Source organism: Cucurbita maxima, unplaced genomic scaffold, assembly GCF_002738345.1.
Source record: "Cucurbita maxima cultivar Rimu unplaced genomic scaffold, Cmax_1.0 Cma_Scf00027, whole genome shotgun sequence".
NCBI lineage: Eukaryota > Viridiplantae > Streptophyta > Magnoliopsida > Cucurbitales > Cucurbitaceae > Cucurbita > Cucurbita maxima.
The window spans coordinates 2,575,001-2,590,676 of NW_019272043.1; the positions used below are offsets into that span (position 1 = coordinate 2,575,001).

The 15,676-nt window shown below is 35.0% G+C and overlaps 3 protein-coding genes across 3 annotated transcripts; 2 read left to right on the forward strand and 1 right to left on the reverse strand.

Annotated features, from left to right (window-relative positions):
• Positions 1 to 2,467: 2,467 nt before the first annotated feature.
• On the forward strand, positions 2,468 to 6,004 carry LOC111499526 (tRNA-dihydrouridine(16/17) synthase [NAD(P)(+)]-like). Its single transcript, XM_023151090.1, has 3 exons — positions 2,468 to 3,007; positions 3,101 to 3,207; positions 4,986 to 6,004. Exons 1-3 carry the CDS (start codon positions 2,648 to 2,650, stop codon positions 5,716 to 5,718), a joined length of 1,200 nt encoding a protein of 399 aa, XP_023006858.1. The 5' UTR covers positions 2,468 to 2,647; the 3' UTR covers positions 5,719 to 6,004.
• Positions 6,005 to 6,575: 571 nt separating this feature from the next.
• On the reverse strand, positions 6,576 to 11,136 carry LOC111499527 (probable 2-oxoglutarate-dependent dioxygenase At3g50210). Its single transcript, XM_023151091.1, has 12 exons — positions 10,950 to 11,136; positions 10,744 to 10,859; positions 8,549 to 8,667; positions 8,407 to 8,470; positions 8,226 to 8,293; positions 8,022 to 8,080; positions 7,770 to 7,935; positions 7,624 to 7,643; positions 7,483 to 7,529; positions 7,289 to 7,369; positions 7,125 to 7,214; positions 6,576 to 7,029 (listed from the first exon to the last, which is right to left on the reverse strand). Exons 1-12 carry the CDS (start codon positions 10,981 to 10,983, stop codon positions 6,904 to 6,906), a joined length of 990 nt encoding a protein of 329 aa, XP_023006859.1. The 5' UTR covers positions 10,984 to 11,136; the 3' UTR covers positions 6,576 to 6,903.
• A 2,454-nt stretch (positions 11,137 to 13,590) lies between these two features.
• Positions 13,591 to 14,250, forward strand: LOC111499501 (E3 ubiquitin-protein ligase At1g63170-like). Its single transcript, XM_023151062.1, has one exon. The coding sequence runs from the start codon at positions 13,591 to 13,593 to the stop codon at positions 14,248 to 14,250; it is 660 nt and encodes a 219-aa protein (XP_023006830.1).
• The last annotated feature ends 1,426 nt before the right edge of the window (positions 14,251 to 15,676 follow it).

Sequence of the window (15,676 nt, forward strand, 5' to 3'; positions counted from 1 at the left end):
TTTTTTTTTTTTTTTTTTTTTTTTTTTTTTTTTTTTTTTTTTTTTTTTTTTTAGTTTTGAGCTTAGAAGAAGAAGAGAAATGAAGAAGATCATGGGTTTGCTTTCATTTTTGGTTCTTTTTAAACATATATCTTCGACCACGAGGTCGAAACGTTTCGATTTTCTGTTTGGGTTTGTTCTTTAATATGAACACAGAAAACTTGAGAAGAGGAATTGGTCAATGGCTTGAAGAAACAAATTGGAAATGGGTTGGGCAGTCTAAGAGAGAAATGAATCTTGTTTTGTTTGGTATTGAAGAAAAGATTAGAACTTTTCAAAGATGAATAATTTATGGCCACACACTAGAAGTAATGGAGCAAAGTCAAAAATGGTGGGCAAGAATATGCCCGCACCCACGACCATGCCCGACCCATCGTGCTTGACACGTGGGCATGGCAACATAGAGATGCCCCACGCCCTATCTACAGATATTTCTAAATTTGTAGAGACGGTTTAAAAAAATCTATCATTTTTTTTTTAAAAAATCGTTCAAGAATTTTATTACCGACAGGGTTACTACTAGCCTTATCTTATATCAGTGAATATATTAAGAATGTCAACGGAATAGAGAATTAAGAATACGTAAAGAAAATCAAACTTGAGAGCGGTTTTATGTACCTACCTGTAATTCATGAGTTAGAGTGTTTAGTCGACATACCCATGTCGTCCGACACTATCTAAAGGCGTTTATCTTATAGTACTCGTTCCGGATTCTAAAGAGTTTTTGATTTGATTTGATTAAGGAAACGTACAAATTCTGTTGGTAAAGTGGTCAAACTATGCATGGATTCAATTATTTGTAATCATACAGCTTTGACTTTTGTGGCTTAGGACCCTACGTTGCTTTGATTTTCTGCCATTTAGCAATCTTTTTCTTTGGTTTATTTTGACTGCCGAACTGTCTTTGAAAACAGCTTTTAGTTGTCGTCTAATAAACTTTAACTTTAATTAGTTGCAACATAATTATTTGCAAGAAAGAATAATGATTTCAAATATATACATTTAATGTTATTTCTTAATATCGCTTACGTTCTACCAAACTTTTCGACGTTACACGACAAAGAAGAAATGTCAATATTCGTAGTCTAATTAATGTATATTACGTTTCAAGAGGTCAGAAGTTTGAATACTTGCGATAAATGCCAACAATGTTAGATTTTGTAGGGCTAGAGGTCCTTCTAGAATCCTTGTAAACGTTCACAAAGAAAGTTAACGTAACGAATTGATTCCAATCAAGAGCTGGTTAGAAGATGAATGACTCTTGAATCGAACTTGGAATCTATGACGACTCATTCCATAATTAGCTTGATCAAAACTAATTCAATGAATCGGTTTAAATATCAAACCTAAAGCAAGGTTTGAAAAGAGAATAACACAAAAAATGTATCAAAAAAACACAAAGGTTTTGTTTGTATTCAACAATGATACTCAAGCGTGAATATTACATGTCTTTAAATAGGCAAAAAAACATAACCCGAACATAATGAAGTTCATCTACCAACTTTAAACTACAGCTACAATAAAAGCTACTAAATACAAATTGAAGAAAATAAAGCATAGATAAATTATCATAATTGGTAGTTCAATTTCCAATGTCAGTCACTCTATTATTTCTTTGTTTCAACTTGTACACTAGCTAGTCTTTGAAGATACAATGTATAGGCCTCTTGAATCTTCTTAAACTTGCTTCTTGTAATCGGTAACCGCTCGTTACATATCGTATCAGTTTCACGGTTCGTTACATATCGTTAAATAAATTTGGTAACCGCTCAAGCCCACTACTAGTAGATATTGTCCGCTTCGGCTCGTTACATATCGTTATCAGTTTCACGGTTTTAAAACGCATCTACTTCGTTTCTTTATAAAGAATGTTTCGTTCATTTTTTTAACCGATGCAGGATCTCACAAATTCAGTTCTCAACTTAAAAATCATGAAGACATAGATCCCACGACAGAGTTAGTAACTCTAGAGCATGCAAACAACATAACAACTTAAAACAAGAGAAAATCGAATTACATTAACCTTCATCTAATAGAAGTGTTTGGATCGAACTAGTTTAATTGAACTGGACTGTGAGACTAGTCCACTCAAACCAACTTAGATCAATAACTTGAATATCAATTTATGTCTGTAAGACTCAGTGATTTATTGATAACGAACAAAAAACGGTTCAGTACAACCTAAATGCAATCGTAGACTTTATAAAGAAACTCGTAACTTGTTGTGATGGAGAAATCGAAAATGAAGAGGTTGCTCGAGTATTAGGGTACAACTAAAGATGAGTCGAACATAATAAAGTGTATTATTTAAATTTTTTATTTTTTATTTTAAGGATATTATTGGATGTTTTAAATTTAGGAGCATTTTAAAAATAAAATAGTATTTCTTATTAAATATAATTCTCTATTTTAAAATTTAAAATTCGTGCGAAAATGAAAAAACTAATTCTAATCCGTAAGCCCTAAATACATGTCTTTTGCTGAGTAAAACTGAACAGAGCCGACGGCGGCGATGGGCTGCGCAACCATCGTCATCGTTAGCTTATGAGATCCCCGTCCACTTCTAACCTCCATCTCAAAGCCATATTCTTCTCTCCATAAGTCTCTCATGGCTTCCTCTGTCACCCAAACCCTTAAACCAGATTTCCCTCAAGACCTCGATGACCTTCTCTGCTCCGATCCACAGCAACATCAACAAGAGGAAAGTAAATCCGATGACCCATCGCTTCTCTTGGTCACGCGGAGTGGATATTTGAATGGCGGGTCGCGAATTGAGCGAGCCTGGGCTCATTGGTCGAAGCTTGGCCGGCCGAAGTTGATTGTAGCTCCTATGGTGGATAATTCGGAGCTACCGTTCCGTTTGCTCTGCAGGAAATATGGTGCCGAGGCGGCGTATACGCCTATGCTGCATTCACGGATATTTACCGAGAACGACAAGTATAGGAACGTGGAATTTACCACTTGTCAGGTATATGAAAAGTTCAATCCAAGTTTATGTTATCCTTCTTTCTGTATTTTTGTTCATTCTTCCTTGTTTTTGAAATTTTGAAATGGTTTATAGGAGGACCGCCCATTGTTTGTTCAATTTTGTGCCAATGATCCTGATGTTTTGTTGGAAGCTGCTAGAAGAGTGGAACCATATTGTGATTACGTCGATCTTAACCTTGGGTAATCTCTATTAATCATCTCTCTAATTCGTATTCTATTGGGCGACTCATACGAATTTTTGCATTCCTTATGATCTTATATCCCAAATGCTAACCTGCTATGCTTCTCGTGGATTGGTGGAGTCAGAATTTGTTTACCAAAACATTTTTTTGTTGATTAATACTGGGGAAACTGTTACCAAGTTCTAATTATTAGCTTCAATTTGTTACATCAATTGAAGGTGACTATTGGTATTGTGTTCGCAAACCATTATGCTTGTTAAATCCTAATTTGTTTCACTGAGAGCCAACGATGGGAAAAGGCTCTCATGCTTACTTAGCATAAGGGCTTGCAAAACTCTGAGTATTTCGGTTTAACTGAAAAGTTGATACCTGATAATAGGTTGATTGATGGTTTTGATACTACGTGGGATAGCCTGAAAACCATTTGGTTGTTAATCGGTTTGATGTTAAGTCGTGTCAATGGTTCAGTGATGTTATTAGTTTTACTTGGGTGCAGTGAGGAAACCATATTGAGTCTAGACACATATACCCTCCCTGTTTTTCTGCAAGGAGCATATCTTGTGGTAACTGGTTAGAAATCTCTATCGTTTTGGTTTGTGTCATGTACTCTTGATTGAAGATCCTAGCCAAGTGTAGTTTTGGAGAGCAATTGAAGGAAAACTTGAAAATGAAAAAGCTTGTGCCTGTATTAATGTGAATAATTGACTTTGTCTAGCTCAATTTGAGGAAGCTTGCCAACTTATTTAATGTAGCTTTCCCATTACTAAGGAAAATTACCGATTGAATTTCTTGATTTGGAATGTTAGAGAATGCTGGTTGCTGTGTAAAAGAGTAGCTTGGGCTCATTGGTTTAAGGAATTTCCAGGATACAATTAATTATGCTGGTTGCTCTCTTTTAGCTGTTCATGGGAATTTCTATAGAAGAGTAGCCTGGGCTCATTGGTTTAAGGAATTTCCTCTTCTGCAAGATTATTTTGAATGTTAAACTTCGGGGATCAAATTTTGAACAGGCGTAATCCTAGCTAGAGTCATCGTTAGTCGATCAAAAACTTCTTCGAAGTAAGAGGTGTCCTTGCAAAATGTTATCCTATTAGGGCTTGGGAGCTTTGGATTTGATTTCGTTTGTTCATACTCTGTCTCCTCGCATAGAATTGATTTTTTATACATATTTGAAAGGTTCAATCGTTATCAGACCCAAGGCCATTGGAGCTTTGGAAAATCGGATTAGAAAAAAACTTCAACAAGGAATTATGGAGACTTGATTATATTTCGATTTCCTCTCTATTGTCTCCCTTAATTTGAGAGGATCTCCTCCTTGTATAACTTTCCATTGTTCTCAAGTCACTACCAAAGAGGAAGGTAGCATAAACCCATGTTGATTATATTTTAAATTTATAATATCAACGTGTAGAAATTTCAATATTAGTAGATATCACGAGAAACATTGAAAGTACCTCAAGAACTCAAAAAGGTTTCAAAATTGACAAATAAAACTTGGGTATTTATACGTCACAGTACTCGTCTTTGTGACTAACTATATTTACCACTATCATGCTTTACAATTCTATTAGACTCGCTTATTTTATTCCTTTTGTGCTATTTTCTACATGGTTCTCCCTCTCAATTATGTGTCTGAAACTAACAGAAACAACATTAAGGATAATCTAATGTCACCTGTTTTTCCAAATGTATTGCATGCCAAATATGTTACATTGTGCCCATATTGTTTACTTACAGTTTCTGAACATGAATTGAGCACTGTACTAATTCATGCAGGTGTCCTCAGCGTATCGCCAAGCGAGGAAATTATGGGGCGTTTTTAATGGATAACTTACCTCTTGTAAAAGCAATAGTAGAGAAGTTGGCTTCCAATCTTGAGGTTCCTGTATCATGCAAAATCCGAATCTTCCCAAATTTACAGGATACAATTAACTATGCAAGAATGTTAGAGGATGCTGGTTGCTCTCTTTTAGCTGTTCATGGCCGCACAAGAGATGAAAAAGATGGTAAGAAATTCCGGGCTAATTGGAGTGCCATTACTGCTGTTAAAAATGCTGTACGAATTCCAGTTCTTGCCAATGGGAATATAAGGCACATGGAAGATGTTTACGACTGTTTGCAAGAGACTGGGGTCGAGGGCGTTCTTTCAGCCGAAACCCTTCTTGAGAATCCTGCACTTTTTGCTGGGTTTCGAACAGTAGAATGGATAGAGGGCTGTGAAGAAAGCACCAGGGATGGAAACCTGGATCAAGCCGATCTGCTGGTGGAGTACTTGAAGCTTTGTGAAAAATACCCCGTCCCGTGGCGAATAATTCGTTCGCACGTACACAAGTTGTTGGGAGATTGGTTCAAGCTTCATCCACACATTAGAGAAGACTTCAATGCACAATCCAAGCTCACCTTTGAATTTCTTTATAATATGGTGGAGCGTTTGAGAGAGTTGCAGGTAAAAATTCCTCTTTATATCAAGGATTCTTCTTCTGCATCTGCAATTTTGGCCAATAGTTGACTGCTTCACAGATTGATTGATAGGCTTACGGTCTTAACTTGAAGGATTCTTTGCGAAAACTAGATTCATTCTGTTGTTGTACCACTAATATTCACACAAAATTATCATTCTTATAGCCTTAATTGCACAAGGAAGATAAGATTTTGTATTTATTGTTGCCAATTGTAGCCTTAATTGATTAGATTAAGGACGATATAGAGATTGAATAGCTACGTTTTTGGCTATGCTCATATTCTTGTTCCATCTTGTTCGCCGTTCTTGGGTACAAACGTTTCTTGTATTGAAAGAGTTCGATTGTTAGTAGTGTTTTTAACCTCCTTATTGTTCGAGGTCAATCTTTCTATAAACATCTTTTCACCATGATTAGATCTTGGATTGAGATGAGACTGTCGTTAAAATGGAATTTGAGTGGCATATTTTGGTATGAGGTAGTCTATAAACGACTAACATTAGCTAAATGCTCACTTCTATTTCATATCAAAAATGACATTATGAAGTCAAAGTTTCTTCCTTCTAAATAAGGTAAATATATATGGTACATCACTAAGTTGATTCTTATTAACCTCTCCCATATGTCCTTAGAGTTAGAATTTATTCCTTATAAATATACAAAAGTTTCAAACACTTTTCAATCTCTTCTAAGTTAATATAAGCTTCAAAATATTGATAGATTAAGTCATCTGAGCTTACAAAAGTGAAACAAACAGATGAGACTCGTTGGTGTAGACCTGTTAGGTATTCGAATACGAAAAACACTGTTAAGTATTCGAATACTAAAAACATTGTTAGGTATTCGAATACTAAAAACACAACATAGTAATATATTGGAATGTCAAAGAGAAGTTGCGACATAATAATAGTCCAAATTCCACAATGGATTATTCTACTAAAACGATTCTCTTAATGTACATAACAATTCGGATTTATAATCAAGACACCCCTGGCTAATTATTACTTAGCCTTTTGAGAACCTACTAATACTCCCAACATAACCCTTGCTAGTACACTCTCACCATGCTCAATTGGCTCACAAGTCATAGCAACTGATTTTAATGAATTTGCAAACCAGATGCTTCCCTACAAAGCTCTCTTTATTATAATGCACAAAAGAAAGTTTACAACATAAACCAACATCAGAAGTGTAAATATAAAGACAACAGATCAAAGGATCACAGTTCTGAACTTTCAAACGAAATTTGTGAGGACTTTACCAACCAGATGCTCCCCATAAACAGCTCTCTTGAATTTTGATTCTCCACCTGTTTTCTTCTTGCAAATTTCCAAAGGCTCCACCGCCGTGTCGAAATTCGTCTGCTTTTCCAAACAATATTAAGTTCATTAGACATTAGTGGATAACAGAGAAAGAGAAAGTGATTAATGTATAGCAGAAAGAGAGAAGGAAAGACCTCGTAGAAAAATGCGACACAAACTCTATATTTCGGAGACTTGTTGATAACTCGATGTAAAGTTGACTTGTACAGCCCATTCGAGTAGATCTACAAATTTCAGAAGTTTATGGATGAAAATAATCGACTAATCTAAAGTACGATATTCAGACATGATTATGTACCTCGAGCATGTCGCCAATGTTACAAACAAAAGCTCCAGGAATTGGTGGAGCTGATATCCATTCTCCAGATAAGTTTCTCACCTTCCACCAACTTATCCATCAGTTTATGAAACAAAACTAGAGCAGCAGAAAAAGAATGGAGGAAAGGAAAGAAGCAACACCAAAAGCATTTTGATGATTGTTTTAACCTTTACCTGAAGTGCAGTAATATCATCATCCTGATTAACCAATGTCAACAGACCTATCAAAGACCGATGCTTAGTACAATATACAATCAATTAAACAGATACTAATGATCTAAAAGAAACGCTTTTCTTTTTTACTGTTCTTTTTACCATAGTCGGTGTGAGCCCCGCTGAACGTCGCTCAATGATGAAAAGTTGAAAGCAAAGGGATAGCAAAGAAGAAGATGAGCCAAATAAACACAACATTAGAGCCAGAAACATTACAAGTACAGAAAACCACTAATGCTGTAAATTACCATCCAATGTCATTTTCTGGGATATCAGAAGCCTTCAAAGAGGAGGCGCCTGGATAACCAATAAGACGCATAACCCAAAATGAATTTCCAGCTCTATCCCCCTCGAATTCATATGGGGATCCACCCAATGCTAAAGCAATTCCGCGCATAATATTTCTCGAAACATCTAATAACACATTAAATTTCACTAGTAAAAATCTTGGTTTATTATTTTTTTTGGGTTGGAGAGGGAAGCTTATAAAGAAACTTTGCCTGTGCATAGATTGATGTACTCTTCCATCAGTTCCTTAAAGTTGGGAGGATCAAGAGGCCTAACACAAATTAAAACAATGTCTTTCATGATTGAATTTATCTCAATACCGCAAATTCCCAACATTTTCTTACAATATAGATCAAAAGAGGCAATTAAAGACAAATTGTTTAAAACTATGTTTGAAATGCATGAACTATGCTTACCATTGGTTACTCCCTTCCATAGTTTTGCCAAGAGTTCCATACATCCCTGGTTTAAATTCCCTATAGCACTGTCCAATTGCAAACGTGATAGCACAGAAGTTCAGCAATGCAAAACTACAAGAACAGATGAATTCTCAAAAGTGATATGAACAACTCATTCAAGAAATGAGGGCAAACTCACGTCTATAGCTTCATGCATATCTGGTACTCCTTTGGTTATGTTTTCTCCTACTCTTTGATATCCTCTGCATATAAAGTTATAAATTCATATTATAAACAGAATATTTCATTTGGCTCATAGACTGCTATCCTCTAGAACAAACCTGTATCCACTAGCTGGAGTCAACTTGATCTTGACTTTTTCTTCATAAGGATGTTGGAAAAACGTGCGTGTTGCTTTCTTTACCTCACCAAGGAGGGATTCAGAAATACCATGGCCCTTCTGATAAATCACAAGATATTTTATTGTCAAATATTGTAGTAACAAATATATGCTTTTTTAAAAAAAATAGACACAAATTTATGCTAAAAACATAAAAAAAAATGGGAGGCAAGTAAAAAGAAGGGATATCATCAATACCAAAAGGCATTAGCACTGAAAGAGAATACTTCCTGTGATAATTTCTCTCAATGCAGCTAGCCTATTGATAACCTACTAATCTTCCAATATAATAATAGCGTTTTGAGAAGACTATCTCCCAAATCTCACAATGGATTACATCTTCAAAAAATAATAGCGCATAAAGCCCTAAGCACAAGTGAAAATCTTCAAAAAAGAATGTCTTACATCACTCTTTCTCTAAATTGATGTCCATTATGAAAGAAAAAAAAAAATGAATCACAAAGCCACTTGTTTATGCAATGCACATACGCTGAGAATTTCTGGACAACGATTCTCAATATATTCGGATGACATCTCACATTTCCTAGGGAGGTAAATGAACTTTTGGATATGGCCTTAACGTACCACCCTTTCAATAATGCAAAAGCCCTATTATGGAAAAACCTCATCATGACTTTCTTTTGGAATCTGTGGAAAGAAAGAAATCAGAGAATATTTGCAGAAAAGACACACAGATCTACCCAAACCTTTTTGACAATGTTGTTTACCAAGCTATATCTTGGTGTAACTCTCTAATATTTTTACTTCCAATAGCAATATCTCCATCTTGTAAACACCGTGGATTATACATCCCTTTTGTAAATCTCAATCATCAACGAAATTGTCTCTTATCAAAAAGAAAAAAAAAAAAAAATCTCCCAATGGATTACTCCACTAATGTGATCCCCTTCTAAGGTACATAACTGTAATGTCCCACATTGGTTGGGGAGGAGAACAAAACACCCTTTATAAGGGTGTGGAAACCTTCCCCTAGCAGATGTGTTTTAAAGCCTTGAGGGGAAGCCCGAAAGGGAAAGATCAAAGAGGACAATATCTGCTAGCGGTGTGCTTGGGCCGTTACAAATGATATCAGAGTCAGACATCGGACAATGTGTCAGCTTTCTTGCTGTTCACCGAAGGGGGTAGACATGAGACGGTGTGCCAGTAAAGACGCTGGGCCCCGAAGGGGGTGGATTTGGTGGCAGTCGCACATCGATTGGAGAAAGGAACAAGTGCCAGCAAGGACGTTAGGCTACAAAGGGGGGTGGATTGTGATGTCCCACATTGGTTGGTGAGGAGAACAAAACACCCTTTATAAGGGTGTGGAAACCCTCCCCTAGCAGATGTGTTTTAAAGCCTTGAGGGGAAACCCGAAAGGGACTTCTTGTTCTGATTATGAGGGAAACGGTTTGAAACCCATAACTAGGGATCCGCACTCCCACTCCACTTTGCCTTCGTCCAAAAGACCTCTCGGAGGACAATAAGCGGTGTGCTTGGGCCGTTACAATAACACTCCTTATTTATAATTAAGACACCCCTAACTAATTATGACTCTGCCCTTATTGATAACCCACTAATGTTTCCAACATAACCCTTTCTAGTATCTCACAAGACCTTGTCAAATTGACTCACAAGTCACGGCAAGTGATTTTAATGAACAAGGTTTCCCTCAGGAAAATTTAATGGTGGCATAGTTACAAGTCAACTTAGGCCGTTTGGAAATTAAATATAAGATCTGACCTCATTAAACCTCGCTTTGGTCCATGGAAGATTTCCTTGGTCCATTCTTAGGTCCAACACTGTTATTAGAGAGGTTTTGGAATGGTCAAAATAATTTTTTCCATGCTCGGAATAAATGATTTTGGTTATTCCAAAGTCACTCTCAAATAGATAGATTTCTTGAATCAAGAGATCAGATAAATCAAAGATTAAAAGTAATTATTGGGTTTTGAAAGAAACGTCTCGTTTTGTTGTGTGGAATCAAGGGATTCCTAAATTAATTCACACACCAAGTCAATCATGTACGAAGAACTTGAAGAATGAGTTCCTTAGAACATCCATTTCGAAAAAGAGATGGCTAACAATCACAACAAAATGTGACAAACCAATCAGAGAGGGAGAGAACAATAAATGTACCGCGTAGAAGAAGCCAGTCTCTCTACAAGCTTGATCTAATTGTTTCACGACTTCCAACACATTCGCATCCTCACACATTTGGGGGTCATCTTTCTTTTCCATAATTGGACCAACATCTAAACAAAACAAGATTCGAGTTAATTAGGAGAACAAAACCAAATCCATGATTCAGAAAACTTGAAATTAGAATTTGTGCGTGCGATTACCAATTATAGGAAAGGACGTGAAGTCGGTAGCCATGAGCGAGGATTGAAGAAGAAAGGTGACTTTTGCTGTTCTCAAGCTCCGCAGGTACTTCTCTTAACAGACGGCGGAGGCTCTGCAAGGCTGCTTTTGTCGAGACAACACAACGCCGGGAGGGGAATTACGCCTGCTCCTCCATTGAATGCTATTTTTAATTATTCTACAATTAATAAACAATTTTTTGCACTTTATATTTTAAAATATTTATTATTTACATTTTATTTGTTGTTTTTAATTATTTATCCATTCTTTTAGAAAATATTGATTTATGTCGAACTTATTCAATGCCGGGATAAGGGATGGCTGGTTGCGGGTTTTTCCATCCTCCAATCTACAACAAATCCAATGAAACCCGGCTACTCAAACTCTCAATTCGCTCTCGCTCGCTGTTGGTGGATGAAAGTCTCACATCGACTAATTTAGAGAATGATCATAGGGTTTATAATCAAATAATACTATCTCCACTGGTATGAGACCTTATGGGAAGCCCAAAGCAAAGTCATGATAGGTTATGCTTAAAGTGAACAATATTATATCATTGTAGAGAGTCGTGTTCGTCTAACATAGTATCAAAATCATACCCTAAACTTAGTCATCCTAAAAAAGAGTCAAGTCTCGAGTATTTTTTTATGACCTTTTACCTCAGGAAGCGTCCTTTCTTAATGAAGGTTTAATATTCTTTTTTCTTATTATTATTATTATTATTATTATTATTATTATTATTATTATTATTATTATTATTATTATTATTATTATTATTGAGATTTGATTTAAGGAAAAATAATATTTTATACTTTTTTTAAGGAAGGTATTTGCTTCCGGATAAGGTTGTCATTTGTTTACAGATAATTTTTTTTTTTATTCTCTAAATTTGAGAAACTAAAAAAATAATTTATCGTTTTTAATAAATTAAGTAAAATAAAAGTTTATTGTGCTTAAATAAAATACTTGAAGGTTTAAAAGCCAATTAAAAAAAAAAAAACTATTTATGTTTAAAAGTTTCGTATAAATAAATTATTTTAAGCTCACTTAATTTAATTTTTTTGAGCTTAATTTAATTTTTTTCAATAAATTTAAAATATTTAAATTTGGATGATCTCGATCTTAACTATTTTAAGATCGATCACCACGTGACATAATTGATTGGTTGGATTTAGCTTAGATCATCTAATTAATCAATACTAAACTAAACTTTGAAATTATTTTGGTTTTACGTGAGAACAGGGGTAAAGTTGTATGTCGTCTTCACGCAGTGGCTCGACTAAAAAATGGTGTATTTAGCTCGATTTGGCATTTTTGACACTGGCCCTTGATATTTTTACCTTTTCGGAGCTGAATTTCACCTTAATTAAAGCAATTGAAGTCAGTATAACGTCATATTACCAAGTTTAAGTTGAATGAAGTTAGAAATGTGAATTATTAAAGAAACGAGATGGACGTTTTAATAGGAAACAATTTTCAATGATACTTGGAGCAACTTCAAGGGACAGAATTCAAACGAACTCGAGTGATTATTTTAGGGAGAACGTCGGCTAAGGCCAACTAACTAAGTGGCTTTACCATTGGCTCGGTCGGAAGACTTGACTTGTGTATGACGACACATACTCAGTGCCCCTTGCACGTGTGATTTATGTTTTATGTTATATGATGATGAGATGATGTTTTGTGATTATGTTATATGATGATGATTATGTATGATAACATGACAATGTAAGATGCATGACGATGAGATGACTTAACATGATTGCATTTCTCGATTCACACGGTGGGGACATTTACTGAGGTATTTTTCAATACTCAACTAACGTTTCATTTTGTTTTCCATATAAAGGTAAGGGTCCCATGTAGGGATAATGTCGTCAGTAGAAGAAGCCATGAAACGTCACAACAGTTAGATTTGCGCATTTAAGTCGCAATTTTTATATTAAGGTAGGTCGATCGCATCTATTTCTAAACTTAGATAATAAATGTTTTTCTAGTTTTCAACCGTTACTTTTACGATGATATTACTAAATTCGAAACGAGACGTTTAAAGTGAATTATTTTTTTAAGACTTGTCGCATACAATAATCATAACATACATATTATAACAATCTTATTTTAAAAGAAAAAGTAGGAACCGAAGGGTGACCCTATGAGCATACCTCGTGTACAAAACCCTAGAAGGACAACACGATGGTACCAGACTCACGATGCCTAGTTGAGAGAAAAAATAAATAAAAATATCAGGTTGAGATCGAGACGAAAGCTAAAATTTAAAACGCTCCTTTTGAAACGTGGATCAACTACACAAACATTCACGCAACCATATCAAAATTTCAATTTTATGTCACGTGAAAATGTAAAAAGTAATGTTGTATTTTTGGAAAGTAATTAAATGAATAACAAAAAATTTTGTATTTTATTGATTTATTTGAGTGTAACGAAAGTCAAATTAATAAAGATAAAAAAAAATTAAATATTTGATTTTGAGAGTTTCCATAAAATAAGCGGTAGAAAATGAATTATTGAGACTTATTTCAAATACAAATTCTAATTTGATATTAAAACTTCAAAATCCCCATTAATATTATTATTTTTCAATCCAACAATCTCACAATTACAATGCTTTTCGCAAATTCCTCCACCCTCCGCTACTCTCTCCGCCGCCACCACGGCACCGATCAACTCCTCCAAGTCCGGCTGGGCTATTCCAGCCGTCTGATCTCCCAATCGCCGTCCGCGGGCCTTCCCTACGACATCCTGGAAGAAACTCCATTGACTCCGATAGCGGATGCTCTGTTTCCTCTGCCTCTACGGGAGCTGGAAGATCCGTTATTCTGCCATGCTTACTTGGTTGAATTGGTGTCCTCCTTGAACCTCGACTCCATGTCCTGCAACCCAATTATCCAGAAGATCACGTCGTTGGTCACACAGTGGGCCGCGGTAGACTACGATGCCAAGTTCCAATTGGTGGTGGATATTGACTACATTCAAATGTTTTGGAGGGAGGAGAGCCGGGGTCCTGTTCGGCGAGGTGTAATGGTGGAGGAGAGGATAGTTCTGGACAAAGCTGGAGTGGCGGCGACGGTGGCGGCGGCGGCGGCCGGAAAACAGGGGATGGGAGGAGAAGAGTGCAGCGTGTGCTACGAATGCTACGATGAAGAGAAGGGCGGAGATAAGGAGGTGGCTAAGATCCCATGCGGTCATATGTTTCACAAATCATGCATCCTCACCTGGTTTCAATGTAGCAATTCATGTCCTTTATGTAGAGCCAAATTATAACATGTTGTTAAGAATGTGTTTGAACGATGTCTGATGTCAGATGTCATGTTAAGAACAAGAAAACAAAAGGGTGAGAATGGAATCAAAAGTCTAATTTTCATTAATCATCTTATTTAAATAGAATACAAATTACGAATTAAATCCTATAAATATTTTATTAACCAAATCTGGAAGATAGTATATCAGACACGTTAATTTTAATATTCTTTTTTTAAGTTTATTTTATTAGGTTATATAAAACTTCCTAATATATATTTTAATCTCAAATTTTAAAAATAATTAATTATTTTGATAATTATCCATAGCAGTTACAAATTTATCACTTTTTATAATTTTTGGATTAATATTAAAATAAAGGAGAAAAGTAATTGAGAAGTTGATGAATTTGAGGGAAACAGGACAACTATGTTTTTAAACGTCCACCTACCGACACCACTACATATTGAACTATATGATTGTACGTCGATTAAATTATCTGAACGTTGAAATTTGTATGAAAATTTCTCTCCTAAAAAATAATTATTGTGAGATTCCACACTGGTTGGAAAGGATTGAACCGTCTTTATAAAAGTGTGAAAACTTCTCCCTAACAAACACATTTTAAAACCATGAGACTGATAATGATACGTAATGGGTCAAAACGGACAGTATTTGCTAGCGGTAGATTTTGACTGTTACAAATGATATTAGAGTTAGATACTGGACGGTGTGCCAGGGAAGACCTTAGATCCTAAGAGAGTAGATTGTGTGATCCCACATCGGTTGGAGAGTAGAATCTTCGACTATTTTATAACATTAAGTTAATTTTAATATTTAAGTCGGGTTTATAATTTAACCTAAATTTATTAATAATATAATGATTGAGTTTATTTAATTTATAATTCTCTATACTTTTGATTTAATATCTTTTTTTCTTATTCAACCATGATTAAAATGATATATCAAATTATCATCGGCATTATTTGAGTTGAACACGATTAATTAAGATGTTATAAAGGTTTGAACTATGTTGGAGTTATAAACTATGTTGGTCAATTATACGTCACAATTAATTAAGACGTTATATGTCTTATCAAAAGGTTTGATGATCCAATCACCACAGCACGTGTTGTACTAAAAAGTTTCACTATTGAGATTTTTTTGTTTAGATATTGAACTAGATTTGAATCGAAAGAAAACTTTAAAACGTTTTAATTACTTTAATAATTTTTTATTATGTGCAAGACTACTTAAATGTTGGTGGATACAACGGAACGTCTCATTGGTCATATAACTCTTTTGTATTTAATAAATTCTAATATAATTATAAACTTTCAATTTTATATCAATCTTATTAAACTTAAAAAATATCAAATATTTTACCATTTTATTCCAATTAAATTGAAAATTTTAAGATTTATTAAATATAAAATTAAAAGTTTAATTA